The sequence below is a fragment of the Littorina saxatilis genome, linkage group LG3 (assembly GCF_037325665.1).
Source record: "Littorina saxatilis isolate snail1 linkage group LG3, US_GU_Lsax_2.0, whole genome shotgun sequence".
Lineage (NCBI taxonomy): Eukaryota > Metazoa > Mollusca > Gastropoda > Littorinimorpha > Littorinidae > Littorina > Littorina saxatilis.
Window position 1 is genome coordinate 55,996,307 of NC_090247.1, and position 16,308 is coordinate 56,012,614.

At 38.6% G+C, this 16,308-nt stretch overlaps 2 protein-coding genes across 6 annotated transcripts in view; one reads left to right on the plus strand and one right to left on the minus strand.

Moving 5' to 3' along the window:
• Positions 1–16,308, minus strand: part of LOC138962728 (ganglioside GM2 activator-like) — a 431,559-nt gene that overhangs the window by 346,307 nt on the left and 68,944 nt on the right. The window lies entirely within an intron of this gene.
• The window catches only part of LOC138962725 (anoctamin-4-like), a 75,235-nt gene that overhangs the window by 7,663 nt on the left and 51,264 nt on the right, over positions 1–16,308 (plus strand). The window contains exons 1-3 of one of the 5 annotated variants that reach the window (XM_070334653.1): positions 244–1,309; positions 6,054–6,151; positions 13,041–13,064. In XM_070334653.1, the coding sequence (XP_070190754.1) occupies positions 1,243–1,309; positions 6,054–6,151; positions 13,041–13,064 (189 nt within the window). In that variant the 5' untranslated portion in view covers positions 244–1,242. Of the gene's footprint in view, positions 1–243; positions 1,310–6,053; positions 6,152–13,040; positions 13,065–16,308 lie in introns of those variants that run through there. The other 4 variants (XM_070334656.1, XM_070334654.1, XM_070334655.1 and 1 more) reach the window with 4 other exon arrangements.

Genomic DNA, 16,308 nt, shown 5'->3' on the forward strand with positions numbered 1-16,308 from the left:
TTTGCAAGTGCGAGTATGAACTTCGCACACTGAAGCCGACAGCAGACCGACATCAACAACAGTTTCGTAGTGGCAGTGACCTAAAATCCTCCCACCCGGCCCGTACCTTAGACTTCCCCATCTCTGTCTATTTCCCCTGACATAAAAACTCTTTTTGCCAGCCAGGCGAGTCGATCGCGAAAGAGAGGGGGTGTCTGTTGAAAGAAATTTACGATAGTATACAAGCGAGAGGGCCCAGTCATGCTTGACCTATTCATATTCTTGGGGTGTTAGCGATTGAAGAAGAGAGAGGGGGAAAAGCTGTGGTCTTGGGTCTCTGTGACAGTCGTTTGCACTACATACGCGTTTAAGTCACTCACATTCTGTTCGAGGAAGTTGGGACGTAATTGGTTTGAAGAGAGGTTTTCCTGGGGGTGTGCAGTGTATCGTTGCTTTGTGCCGTGAAACAAGCCACTTCAGTTACACAGAGGAAGAGCTAACTACTCTAGTAAACAGAGGAGCCTTTCTTTTTGTGTCTGTGCATTTTGTGATAAATGTAGGTTGGCCGCCAAGTTGTTTTTGGGTGTTGCCGGGATCTAGGTTCACTGCATTCTGATTCACAGTGTGCACTGTATACATGTGTGAGTAGGAGAATGTAGGCCTGGTTTTGTACTCCCAACCTCTGGCACTATCAGTATCACAAATTGATTCAGCAGAAATCAGGGTCTGTGTGGGAATTGTGTCCTTAGTGTTCTGCTGCATTTCGGACAGGCACAAAGTCTGCATTTCTATCATACAAAAATAAATTGTGTCAGAGACGAGTGAATCAATAAACTTGGCAACACAGCACAGGTCGTTTTTGTGGGTGTGTTGTTCCACATCAGTGATTGATTTGGGTTTGGTGGATTTTGTGTCAGTCACAGTGACAGTGTTGTTCGACATGATTGATTTGGGTTTGGTGGATTTTGTGCCACAGTGACCGGCAATCTCAACCAAGGAATTGTTCAACTAAACTGACTGTGATTCAGTCATGATTGTGTGATCTGAAGTTAATTGTGATTTGTGACTGTGAGGTGAAAATATAGCGATGGAAATTATGATTCTGCAATGTACCAGTGGATTTTGGAGAGCGTATTCAAGAGAAGCATTTTGCTGAATAGTGGCACACCGCTAGAAGAAAGTGTTTATTGTGTGTAATCATTCAACGATTCAGTTGCACTGGGTTTGAGTACAAGGTTTACATAACATTCCTAAGGTTTCATAATGGCTGAAAAGGACAAGGGTGTGGAACTAAAACGCTATGCTCCCGCTGCTGCCAGGGATACAGCAGGTGTGTATGTGTGAATATGTCAGTTATGCTGTGAGGTGATTTTAACATTCAAAAGTGCATGTGTGTGTGCGTATGTATGTGATTAGTTTTGTCGTATCATGCAAGGATTGTGCAGTCAAAAAAGGGCGTATTAATAGACTACTTCGGTCTGGGTGGCCAAGTGGTAAACGCACTTGCCTCGGAAGCGAGAGGTTGCGAGGTCGACCCTGGGTCAGGTCGTTAGCAATTTTCTCCCCCCTTTCCTAACCTAGGTGGTGGGTTCAAGTGCTAGTCTTTCGGATGAGACGAAAAACCGAGGTCCCTTCGTGTACACTACATTGGGGTGTGCACGTTAAAGATCCCACGATTGACAAAAGGGTCTTTCCTGGCAAAATTGTATGCAGGCATAGATAAAAATGTCCACCAAATACCCCTGTGACTTAGAATAAAGGCTGTGAAAGGTGAATGCTCGCCCTAATAGGCTTGAGGTTTGCTGGCCGATGTGAATGCGTGATATATTGTGTAAAAAATTCCATCTCACACAGCAGAAATTAATATTGTAAAGCGCATTGAGCATATGATTATAAATGCGCTATAACAAATGTCCATTATTATTATTATTATTATACATTATGCAAATGATGTATAGACTCGGAGAGTAAGCTGTCATGTTGACTCAAATTTGGTTTGATTTTCTCAGCATTTTCTCTTTCTTCTCTTACGCATATATTCTGTACATTTACTAATTAAGTGTACACTGTCTTGGTACTTTTCATGCTGGGTGATAAAGTCAGCAGCTGCTGCAAGCGTACAGGCACAGCCAGAGCATTATTTACTGTGACAGTTTCAGGTACACTTGCTTTTCCCGTTCTTTTTGGTAACACTGCTGGTATGCAAACAACTTTCTCCTAACGCTTTTCACCTCCTGGTGTGTATGTGGCAACTGGTTCGTGGCAGGAGGTAGGATACCTCAACAATGATTGAAACTGATGAAGAGAAATCCTCTTTCTAGGCCAGGTTGTAACTAAAATAAGTCTTGGCTCCTTGGGTTTTCTTTTTGCCAGTATTTGTTGAAGAGCCAGATGTGAAGCACGACATTATCAACAAAATCAGGCAGAAAGAAGCAGCGGTATCCACAGGCTACGTCATTCTATCTCTCAGTGGTCATGGGAGAAAACACAGGCTCTTATTGCTGCACATACACACACACACACACGGACACAGGCAAGGATGCCACACACACACACTCGCACGCGCACACACACACACACACACACACACACACACACACACACACACACACTGGGTTATCTTAAAATGGGATGCATCCATAAAGTCTGAAACATACTCTACAAAGCTGTTTCCTTGGCAAGAGGGTAAGAAGCAGAAGCACATTTTTAGGTTTATAAAAACAGTTTCATAATTACTGTTTTCACAGAAATTTTATATTTTCAGTGCAAATTTTGGCAGAGAGGACTGTTAACCGAAATTGAATAATAAATTCCTGGCTGACCTTCTGGGCTCATGCAGGTACTAGAAGTAGATGACTAGAACACAGCAGGGACGTTGTTTTTAACAGACATGACTTGGCACAGCAGGGATCTGTCACATTGTCCTACATGTAGTGGAAGTGTTCATATTCTTGTTTTGTGGCTGTCACACTGTTGTAGAGGCAGTAAAATCAGGCAGTAAAATAAAGCTATATGTGGGGGGGATTTTATGACTGCCCGAATGGAGAGATATTTATGTGAGAGGAATTTGTGTGTTTGTATGTGATGTGCTTATGGCTGATCAAGAAACCTCTCTCTCACTGTCACAGTATGTCTCTGTCCTACTCCCTCTCTGTTTTTGGCATTTTACCTGTCTTTGTCTGTCTGTCTGTCTATCTAAGCCCTCAGATCACAGATACTGGTTGATAGTACTCCTAACCAACTCATTAACTCTTCCAACCCCAACTACTACTAAGATTTTTTTGTTTAAACTTACAGTCCAGTAATACACTCGGTAGTGTGAACGTGCCAGGAAGGCTAAACAAAAATTGATGTCGTGACTCCTAATAAGTACACTTATAATATGATTTGGCAACTTATTAATTTAGGAAAACAGAATTTGTGGACGGTAGACTGTACTGATAGTGATAATGGTATTGTGTGGTATAACTGAAAATATTACTACACCAGGACATGTATACATGTATACATGAATGTATTATAAGCAATTTCACAATGTGCATTCAGCTGTATCTTGTGATGAAGTAGATCTATCTTATCTAGAATAAGTTAAGCTGTATGTGGTCCCATAAAATCGTACTAAAATTACACCAGAAATTACAATGTAATTTATGATTATCAGAAATGTCAGAACCCTATACTTGGTTGCTAAATGATCTGCTGTTTAAAAGCAAACCAAACATTGTGACATTATGATTCTTTCAGTGTTTGTTATGTGCTGAGGTCGTCCCCTAAACACAAGAGTTGTTGAGGCCGCCGGCAAATGCCAGAGATATCAGAGATGGAGTGGCCACCCTCTGGTAGAAAACCACCCCCCTCTCTCCCCCCTTCCAGGTGGCAAACTAGTACCTTCAGCAGTTCTTTGTTTGTGCCAGGTATGGACATGTTTGTGGCACAGGTTCTGGTGTACCGCTGACTTTTGAGTTTATTTTTGTGTTTTTCTTTGTTTCTTTGCTGAGTACCTTCAGCAGTTCTTTGTTTGTGCCAGGCATGGAAATGCTTTTGGCACAGTTTCTGGTGTTAGTGATGACTTTTGAGTTTGTTTTTGTCTTCTTCTTTGTTTCTTTGCTAGTGCCTTATTTAGCCGTTCTTTCTTTGTGCCAGGTTCTGGTGTACTGGAGTTTTGAGTTTGCTTTTCTGTTCTTTAGTTCTTTATTTCTTTTTGGTTTTGTTTCTCATTCAATGATTTAGTTGTGGATGGTTGCATTTGGTGTTGTGCTCTCTTGGTATTGTTAAAGCTGAGTTTAATGTTGCATGGTGCTTGCATGCAGGGTCTCTTAGGTGAACCAATGCTTTTTTTTAAATCTGATATTGAGTTAAACGTACATGTATTTCAAATTCAGCACCTTGTCTTAATTTCAAAGACATTCTGAGTGTCTCTCTTTTGGTTCAGTAATGAAATAAAAAGCTTGTCTGAAAACTTATTTTTTTCTGATCTTTCTGTTGTTGTTTTTTTTTTTAAGTGGAAATCTGTTGCATGCTGAAGGATAGATATATTATGCTCTGTTGTCTTTTCTATTTTAATTTTTTTGTGAGGGAAGAGCTTTTGTTTATTTTTTTCTTGTGTGAGATCAGCATGCAAATGTTCTCGGATAAAGTAGAAATGTAGCCTGCACCGGACATGCTCAGTTTGTGTGTAATTTGTCAGGAGGGGTTTGTCTTTGTTGCGACTTTGGAATGGTCTTTTTCAGTTTTTCTGAGTATTGTGCAAGAACATCTGTCCAGTACTAGTTTGCTACTCTCTATCAAAACACCTTCGCTAATTGTCAACCCCAACATAAAACTAAATTAAGTAGATCATGGCAAGTGCCATGAGTAGAATATGACTATCAGTGTGAAATCTATGGCATTTGTTGCTGTCTTTTTGTGTTTCATGTTGCCAAAATTGCATAGTACACCTTCATAAGTTTTGTGTATGTTATATTTGTTGTAGGGGAGATGTGGGCTGGTTTGATTGGGTTTGGTTAAGTTGATACATGTTGAACTAGAAGAATAAAGACCTCAAATTTAAAATGTTCATCCAATTTGATCTTTGAATTAAACAAGTGGACTTAATGCTCTGTGCAAGCAGCTATTATAGTTTTTATTTTGTCTGGCAACAGGGAAAAAAACCCACACAGATAGAACTTAAATGGCGTATATATATAACAGACATGAACAACATCAATGCATTTGAAGAAAAAGGCATAATAACGAGGATCAGACGTTGGTTTTTTTTATTTTTTTATCTCATTCACTGTCATCATTGTCAGTGTTATTCTTACATTTGGTGATGAAAAGTGTCCAGAGTTATTCTACTCTGAGGTGTGTGAGTGTGTTTACTTGTGCGTGAGCATGTGTAATTTAGAAGTAGCAGGAAATAATAAATTTATGTCACTCACGCATTCCTCCGGTGGTTCTCTTGTCATTTTGAATAATCCATAACAGTAACAAGTGCAACTTTTTAACTCTAATGATTTTGTACAGAACTGTTACACTTACACAGTTATGGGAGTTCTAATGTGATGGTTTATACTTTATAGTTTATTTCTAGTCTCGGGAATAGTTCAAAATTACAGTTTCATTTTAACTCTCAGACATTAAATAGCTCTCTGTTTCAAAATGTTCAGCAATGTATGTTCAGCTTTGGGCTCCTATGAACAAAAGTTCAGTTTCAGGTTTGGACATTGTAGCCCTATTTAACACTCCTAAAATAGACGATTTTTGGAAATAACTCCGTCGGGTTTGTATGGGTTGTGAAAGAGTGAACACCCTTGACAAATAACTTCACACGTGCTGCAGTTCACGTGTGTCCGACACACCCCTCGCTAGTAATTGGCCCTTCCAATGTTTTTTCGAGTTAAAAGCAAGGGCATTCACTCTTTCACAACCCATACAAGTTATTTCCGAAAATTTTCTATTTTAGGAGTGTTAAATAGGGCTCAAATGTCCAAACCTGACACTGAACTTTCATTCATTTGGAATTCGTCTATTGCCCTAGGGTTAATAAGCCAGATACTATGGATTTCCTCATGGTGTTTGATTTGTGCTTGCAGTGAATGGCCTGGAGGAAAAACAGACCGGGACCTCCATGGAGTCCCTGGAGGATGTCGATGGACATCATGCAGACAAAACCAAGCCCACCACACCCAAGGTATTGCACAAACACACACACACAATACAAACATCTGAATTTTTCTTTTTGAAATTTCAGCGAAAAGGGAAAACTCAAGATATTGGAGAAAATTTAGAATTTATCTTTGTATCTTTCTGATCATCTTTATGTTGTGTGTGTTGTTGTTGTCTATTTATCTCTAGCAGCACTTTTTTTGATCAGGGAAATGGACAATTAACACAAGGTTTTGGAGACAAAAAAACCTAGACATTTATTTATTTTATTACCGGCACGGTTGGCCTAGTGGTAAGGCGTCCGCCCCGTGATCGGGAGGTCGTGGGTTCGAACCCCGGCCGGGTCATACCTAAGACTTTAAAATTGGCAATCTAGTGGCTGCTCCGCCTGGCGTCTGGCATTATGGGGTTAGTGCTAGGACTGGTTGGTCCGGTGTCAGAATAATGTGACTGGGTGAGACATGAACCCTGTGCTGCGACTTCTGTCTTGTGTGTGGCGCACGTTATATGTCAAAGCAGCACCGCCCTGATATGGCTCTTCGTGGTCGGCTGGGCGTTAAGCAAACAAACAAACAAACAAACAAAATTTATTTTATTTTTGGCAAATTACGTGGTCACTTTTTTTGTCAGGGACAACAAATCCAAGGCATTGGAGAAAACCTAGAAACTTGTTTATTTTATTTTTGGAGTTCTTTTTTGTTCGGCAATTTCTGTTTAAAATGTCATATATTCTGTAGTTGTTCAATTCCTATCCTTATATAATCTGAACAATATTTAAAATTTCAGTAACTTCTCATTAACATTTTACTCTGTATTACTCAAATAAAAAAGTGTTTAAGCCCTGCTTTTTATATCACTCTGAACTGATTTTTTCCAGAAATTCTATGACATGTTTGACGTAGGGGGTTGCACTTTTGTTTGTGTGGCTGGTTTGCTGTGTGTTTTTGATTACCAGGGAATTTATTAATTCCATGTCACTTGGCCCTCAGCAATGGTAAGCTGGAGCCGGGAATGACATTTTTACGCTGCTAATAATGATCATCTAATACACAGTTTGTACCTTACATTTGAGAACTGGTTGTCAGTATACAGAGATGTATTTTGGAACAGGCTTGATATTAGCATAGAGTGTATTTTGGAATAGGTTATCAGTATAGCGTATATTTTGGACCAGGTTATCAGCACACAGTAACATATTTTGGGAACAGGTTATCAGAATACAGTGTAATTTGGTAACACTGGTTGTCAGTATACAGTAACTTTGTTCAAATTGAAACACATTTTGTATGTGAGTTGTTCTTCAGTACTGGTGACAGAAAGGGGGGAAAGTGGTCAAAATTCAAATCTCTAGTTTTGTTTTTGAAATATAGCTTTTCATAAAGCAGAAATACTGTAGTATCTGATGTACATAAGAAAAAATCACTGGTTCACATGGTTCTTACATAATCTAACTTTTAAAGCTGGTTCTTGTGTGCCTGTGTGTATGTTTGTATGATGACGATAGGACCCAAAACGGCTGCACGGACTGAGACAGGAATTGCAGAGAATGTTCTTTGCCACTCGAGTCGTGTATTGGGGTACTTTTGGAATAGTAAATTTGAAAGGATTCTTTAAAAAACGGCGGAAAACATTATATACCCTGTGAGCTATTGAGGATCCTCTCCGTCTGGGCTGTCGAAACATGGTCTTGTTAAAAGACGTTTTCAAATGGTTAACGGGGAGATACACTCGAAGCACATGTAGCGAAGTTATGTTGCCAAATCATCAAAGATCAACATTTCACTACACGGATCGATGCACACAGTCGAAATAGATGTGACTTTCACACGACCGAAGACTACTTACTAGCAGACGACAAGATCTAAATATTTAGATCAGTGAGAGCAATCCGTTGAAGCACATTCGTCTTCAGTTAAGCTTATTTCCCCTGCCATAAGTTTCCTTGCAGATCTGCAGTCGCGTAGTGAAATGAACTAGTGTCATCGGAAGATTCTTCTCAGTCAATGATCAAAGCACAGTAAGTTCTATGCTGACAAAAGTCACTTTAGGAAAACACGACCATTGACTTCATTTATGAGCCCAAAGGTAACAATATCGACAAGAATGTACGCATTTGACATTAAATGAAGCATTCATAGACAGTTTCCAACTCACCATATCTGCCAAAGAGCCTTCATTCATGAAAAACGATATGATTTTAATCCGACAGGTATCGGAAACAATCTCTTGGTAACCTGCGTTTCTCCTTCCGAAGCGACGTGACGGCACCACATTTGTTTGTTTATGGCTGTTTATCGCGAAACAACACAGTTGAAATTTGTGTGTAAAATATCATAAATGTGTGGTGTGTAATCTCTGAATCAGTTCGTTATCCGCGTTTCGATGGTAATTAAGTTAGCGTGGAGTTACTTTGAATCGAAGGCGAAGGTAACCTGCGTTGCATGTGGGACGGCGTGAGCAAATTTGATTGCAATATTTTATACAGGAAGTAAATTTCAATGATTCTGGCTCAGTCTTGTAGATCTGTTATGCAGTGTTTTGGTAGTGTATCTGCTTTTCTACTATGAAGCTCATTTGGAGTGATACGCTGATCGAAGTGGGGTACCCTATGTGGGACATCAGCCGTATGCAGATTACGCCTCAGAAAACTCTCGCATTTAACAAAGACAACAATAATTTGCAACATTTCAAGAACTGCATCAGTTTTATTAGATACTATTTCAACAAAAACAGCACAAACACGACTATTATCAACAACACAGAACGGGAGGTAAGTCTTCAAAGACGCACCAAGTGTGCGTTCCCGTTTTTGGACGCCATTTTTCCTAGCATTTTCGCTAGCATTTTCACAGTAAATCTTAATATTTCCATATCTATTGAATGATTTTGGTATTTTCTTTGATTGTGGCGATTCTCCTATCTCTGTGGCATGTACTGGGTGCTTTGTGACCAGTTTCTCCCCTAGACTGTATTGAAAAATGCGTCCGTGTGAGCTGACCCCCATCCCATCCCCCCCCCCCTTTCCCCGTCGCGATATAACCTTGAACGGTTGAAAACGACGTTAAACACCAAATAAAGAAAGAAAGCTGACCCCCACTTGTGACCAGTAGCAAAGAACAACTCATGTGTATGAGCACGTTCTGTTTCTTTAGTGTTACAACTTACAATTCAGGTAACAGATCTTCAGCCATTGATCAGTTGAAACACCCTTTATCATTTGTGCAAATGGTTGGTACTTAAAATTTGGGTTGGTGGAGGTTGATTTATTGCGGGGCCAGGCACTTCCCATTCCTTTGAGGTAAAATAAAATGAAAACTTTGTACAAGTATAACAATGTAGTAATGTATCATTGTATCGTATGGTTGATCATCCTTTGGGTTTGAAAAGCTCACAGAAAGATGATAAGTTTTGTTCAGTCAGTATTTGTTTCATCACCTGAATTGGTCATCTTTATGAGCCTGTCTTTCTATGTCATTTTGCAATCTCTTTGCTAGGACCTTGATGCAGTAAGTACCTTATATTCATGTCATGCTTTTGGATGATCTGTGAAAAGTGACATGCAACACTCTGGACTGTCATTGCATAACACAGACTGCCTTTGTGATGTGACATGTCAGCATTAACTGCATTTTTGTAACTTGGTCATCTGCTGTTTTCATCTGCTAACTGTATATTTATTACCTTCCCATTCCCCTACCCCAGTATTTACCCATCCCACCCTTTCACACACACACACACACACATACGCACACATGCACGCTCACACACAGACACACACAGACAGACACACACACACACACGCACGCACGCACGCACGCACGCACACACACACACACACACATACACACACACACACACACACACAAACACTCGTCGCGATATAACCTTCGTGGTTGAAAACGACGTTAAACACCAAATAAAGAAAGAAAGACACACAAACACACACACACACACACACAGGTTTACAAAAACATTTTGCACACTGCCCTTTACAGAAACTAAGGATATCACAGTCCTAGTAAAGAAGCAATGAGGATGCAGACTGTTTTGTAATGGTTTCAAGAATACTCAGATTGTACAGATTTCGTTCAATTCCTGTGAAAAGATTTTGTCCAACGTTTTCAATTGAAAGAAAAAGAAATATAATCAGCAGAAAATTAAGCACAGTTATTTTCATGCATTACAATTTATAGTTTTAGCCCATGTCCAAGAAATTATTCTCAGACAATTTTTAATCCACTCCTGATCAGCTTAATGTTTCATTGTCTTCATTTCACACAGAATAGTGTACATAAGTCATGATTTTACATTTACCGTACTTGACGGATTACAAGTCGCACCGTTTTATAAGCCGCACCCCCGACTTTTAACAAAAAAATTAGGACGAGCCACGTATAGGCCGCATCACTATATTAGCCGCCGTCGAAAAAAATATAATCAGATCGTGTCAATCAATCAAAACAACCAGGCAAACGAAAGTACGGTATTTGGCGAAATCGGCTCCGAGAATAAACAAGTGAAACAAAGAAGAAAAGTGAAAAAGTTTGAAGAAAAATATCACACACACAATTTGTAACCAACACACACATGTAGTCCCGCCCGGAATAAGCTTTTTTGGGATGATTTACGACTTTTGCGCACATTTCGAGAAGACGAAAACACAACATGGCTGCATGCTCTCGCTCCTCCAACTATCGCGAGACAAAAAAACAAAAAAAATCTCGCACGCGCGAGATCCTGATACATCCGGTGTTTCTCTGTACGCTATCTTGTCACGACAACTTGTTGACAAACGAAGATTGGCGAAAGAAAGAGAAAAGCGCTGAGTCTTGAGTAGAGAGCTAATAAAGTACCGGTAATCGCTAATCGAGCGAAAAATGAAAATCCGCGGCGACTTCCATTAGGTGAATGCTATTCAAGTTTAGGTAACGTTTTAGCCGCATCTTTTCATAAGCCGCAATGCAATTTTTTTTTAAAAAAAGTCGCGGCTTGTAGTCCGTCAAATACGGTAGTCAAGTTTTGACTAAATGTTTTAACATAGAGGGGGAATCGAGACGAGGGTCGTGGTGTATGTGTGTGTGTCTGTCTGTCTGTGCGTGTGTGTGTGTGTAGAGCGATTCAGACTAAACTACTGGACCGATCTTTATGAAATTTGACAGAGTTCCTGGGAATGATATCCCCGGACATTTTTTTCATTTTTTCGATAAATACTTTTGATGACGTCATATCCGGCTTTTTGTAAAAGTTGAGGCGGCACTGTCACACCCTCATTTTTCATTGATTGATTGATTGAATATTTTGTAAAGCAATCTTTGACGAAGGCCGGACTTCGGTATTGCATTTCAGCTTGGTGGCTTAAAAATTAATTAATGACTTTGGTCATTAAAAATCTGAAAATTGTAATAATTTTTTTTTTATATAAAACGATCCAAATTTACATTCATCTTATTCTACATCATTTCCTGATTCCAAAAACATATAAATATGTTATATTTAGATTTAAAAACAAGCTCTGAAAATTACCCCCCGCGGGTTAGGGGGAGTCCCATATTGGTTGGGACGAGAAAGAATTTACCCGATGCTACCCAGCATGTCGTAAGAGGCGACTAACGGTTCTGTTTCTCCTTTTACCCTTGTTAAGTGTTTCTTGTATAGAATATAGTCAATGTTTGTAAAGATTTTAGTCAAGCAGTATGTAAGAAATGTGAAGTCCTTTGTACTGGAAACTTGCATTCTCCCAGTAAGGTCATATATATTGTACTACGTTGCAATTGGCCCCTGGAGCAATTTTTTTATTAGTGCTTTTGTGAACAAGAAACAATTAACAAGTGGCTCTATCCCATCTCCCCCCTTTCCCCTATCCAATCTCCCCCCTTTCCCCATCGCGATATAACCTTGAATGGTTGAAAACGACGTTAAACATCAAATAAAGAAAGAAAGAAAGAAAGAAAGCTCTGAAAATTAAAAATATAAAAATTATGATCAAAATTAAATTTCCGAAATCGATTTAAAAACAATTTCATCTTATTCCTTGTCGGTTCCTGATTCCAAAAACATATAGATATGTTTGGATTAAAAACACCCTCAGAAAGTTAAAACGAAGAGAGGTTCAGAAAAGCGTGCTATGCAGCACAGCGAAACCACTACCGCGCTGAACAGGCTCGTCGGTTTTACTCCGTTTTGCACAAGCGGCGGACTACGGTCATTGTGAAAAAATGCAGTGCGTTCAGTTTCATTCTGTGAGTTCCACAGCTTGACTAAATGTAGAAATTTCGCCTTACGCGACTTGTTGTCTTTTCTACTTTTTCTCAAAGTTGACTGCATGACATGCATGTGTATCAATTAAAGAGTCAATATTTTACCATGCCCTTTGCAGAGAAAGCACTTTGAGTGTCTGGTTAACAAACAAAAAAATAGTTTATGTAACACCTGGGATGACTTTTGTTTTTGAGTGTAACGATAATTTTCAGTTGTCATCCCATAACAGGATGGCTGTTTAACTGACAATGATGACTGCATGTGTAGAAATGAAAGAGTCATATTTTAACTGTGTCCTTTGCAGAGAAAGAACTTTGAGTGTCTGATTAACACAGAAAAGACTAGTTGATGCACATGTAACACAGATGACTGTTTTTGAGTGTGACAATAAGTTGAAGTCATTTGTATAACAGGATGGCTGTCTAACTGACAACAATGACTGCATGTGTATAAATGAAAGAGTCATATTGTAACCGTGTTCTTTTCAGAGAAATAACTCTGATTGTCTCATTAACAAAGAAAAGTACTTGATGTAACACAGATGACTGTTTTTGAGTGTTCATTAAGTTGTAGTCAAATAACGGATGACTGTTTAACTGAAAACGATGAGTTATAGCTATAACACAAGATGATTGTTTCTGATTTTCACTTGCAAGGAATTTGAGGATATTGAGGATGAGGTAAGTGTTGTCCTGGAAGAGACTCCCCTGTTCTGCTTCACTTGAAGTTACCCTGAACAGATTGGCACTGCTTGTCACGGCTTTTAACTGTTGCAGATTTCTAGGAAATGTGATCAGTTGCTTGGCTGGTGAACCTTTTTGTTAATTACAAAATGTTTTTCTGTTGAAATGTTTTTTGCATTGGATAATATATCATTTATATGTAGAATTGTTCCGCAATTTCTTAGTAATACCGTTTGTTCCATGTTGTAATGGCTGGATTATAGGCTGTAAAACATGATTGCATCTGAAATGAACTGATTGCAAATAAATCTCATACAGTGTAATATAATTTTTATTTTTTATTAGAAAGAGAAAAGTTGCTTGGAAAAAAAAAATATTCCGTCAGGAATTTGAGTTGGATTAGGGCAGAGCTTCAGTATGACAGCTGTTTCTTACTACATGCAATACATGTATCAGTAGCAATTAGAAACAGTGCAGTGACATTGTATTCCAGCCCCCAAGGCTAAATAAAAGCTGGCTTGCTTTCAAAGTTCTGTTCACACTAAATTTCAAAAGGATGTAAAGGGAGAAACTGCTGTGGCAGCACGAAGCAAACAAACAGGATGGGGGCAAGTTGAAATACAAGCAATTGTGTTGACAAGTCATGGAGGGAACTTGTTGAATGATAGGCAATATGAGACTGCATGCATGAACAGAAGGAAAACAACAGTGCCACAGGCACATGTATTCCTTGTATCTCAAAATATTACATGTAAGTGATATATTTTAGCTGGCTAGGCTGTGGCCTTTCTCCTCTGTGATCAGTGGGTTTTGGGGCTCTTTTCTGAAGTAAAGGGTTGCGTTTGAAATGGTTCTAAGCAGTCTGAATTATGACTATCCTTGGATTTCAACTTAGTGAAATCTGATAATACTTTGTATATCACAGCTTTTATTTCTGAACAAAGAGAATGTTGTTTGGAATGGGATTGGGAGTTACTCTGTTACCTGAAAGGGAAGCAAATTATTGCTTGCATTTTCCTTCGCTCCTCTCAAATGTGCATGTTAGAGGGCAAAAAAGTGACTTAATCGAGGGACAGTCAATTCTCTGGTTAAGGTACTGGTATATCATTTATATTTATGTCATTTGGCACCACATGATTTATTTTAATGCATGGTTGATGAAGTCTGACTTGGTAGATGACTTGCTGGAAGTGCTTAAATTTTATTTTCTTTGACTTTAATACTATGCTTTGAGTGTTAAAGTGTGTGTGTGTGTGTGTGTGTGTGTGTGTGTGTGTGTGTGTGTGTGTGTGGGCTGAAATCTTGTATCAAATTTAACTTGGACTTGGAGACAGACAGTTGTCCCAGATTTCCAGTTCTCCACTCTTACTTATATGATGTCATTATGGTTTATTTCAAGGGTTTCTTCTGTTGACTTAAAGTTTGACAAGACATTATTTTCCTTTCTGCTTTTTTTTCTTTACTTCTTTCCTTAAATGTTATACACCCTGTTCTCTTTGGCTGTTTTTATATTTAGTCAAGTTTTGACTAAATATTTTAACATCGAGGGGGAATCGAAACGAGGGTCGTGGTGTATGTGTGTGTGTGTGTGTGTGTGTGTGTGTGCGTGCGTGCGTGCGTGCGTGTAGAGCGATTCAGACCAAACTACTGGGTTGATCTTTATGAAATTTTACATGAGAGTTCCTGGGATTGATATCCCCGAACGTTTTTTTCCTTTTTTCGATAAATGTCTTTGATGACGTCATATCCGGCTTTTCGTGAAAGTTGAGGCGGCACTGTCACGCCCTCATTTTTCAACCAAATTGGTTGAAGTTTTGGTCAAGTAATCTTCGACGAAGCCCGGACTTCGGTATTGCATTTCAGCTTGGTGGCTTAAAAATTAATTAATGACTTTGGTCATTAAAAATCTGAAAATTGTAAAAAAAAATAAAAATTTATAAAACGATCCAAATTTACGTTCATCTTATTCTCCATCATTTTCTGATTCCAAAAACATATAAATATGTTATATTTGGATTAAAAACAAGCTCTGAAAATTAAATATATAAAAATTATTATCAAAATTAAATTGTCGAAATCAATTTAAAAACACTTTCATCTTATTCCTTGTCGGTTCCTGATTCCAAAAACATATAGATATGATATGTTTGGATTAAAAACACGCTCAGAAAGTTAAAACAAAGAGAGGTACAGAAAAGCGTGCTATCCTTCTTAGCGCAACTACTACCCCGCTCTTCTTGTCAATTTCCCTGCCTTTGCCATGAGCGGTGGACTGACGATGCTACGAGTATACGGTCTTGCTGAAAAATGACATTGCGTTCAGTTTCATTCTGTGAGTTCGACAGCTACTTGACTAAATATTGTATTTTCGCCTTACGCGACTTGTTCATTTCTGTTTCAGGGTAGGTTTGTTGAATAAAAAAAAAAGGGAACACAACTTTTGTCTCCCCAGCATGCATATCGCAAAGTTGGCTGATTTTACTGTGCTTGCAAGCATGTTTAGCAGAAGCAGACTCAGTCGTTTGATTTATTAAAATACATTTTGAAGTGTGAACAGATTTGCATTTACATGTAATGTTGAAGAACAGACATGCAGAAACATTAATAATTCTGTTTTATTGTTGTTCACAGAATGAGACCAGTTGAGAATGCTGAGTTAATAATAACTAATCCAAAAAGTTTAAGATACAAAGTTGTATAAATATAGGGTTTAAGGCCAGCTTCCAAGGTGAAAAATGAAATTTTGTAACATTTGTTGTTATTTGGGTTGTTTGCGGTGTTAAGTACCTAAACCACTCAACTATTACACCATGCGATAGTTTTTGGGCAAAAGATAACCTAAATATTTTAATTTAAACTAAATGTGCATCAGGGTGTCAAAAAATGCCTTGTAGCAGCTCATTAAATATTCATAAACTTTGAAAGTACATTACTTCGGTTTGGAATGTAGCAGACGATTCATTCAAAGACCACTGTGCTCAGCGAAACCGAATCTACAAGCTTGATTCGACAGCCGAACTCGGTAGAAAGACGTATTTTCATTGAAAAAAAAATAATTATGCATTCTCATCTGACTCATGCACAACAGTCATATTAAAGTTATCTTTAACTTCAAACTCGTTTTTCTCGAAAACGCATTTTACACACATACCGTCACTATTTTCCACACATCTAAAAGAAACTATTTGATGAAATCAAATCAAATTTTGTGTGCTGCAAAAATTAATTGATAACAAAGTCA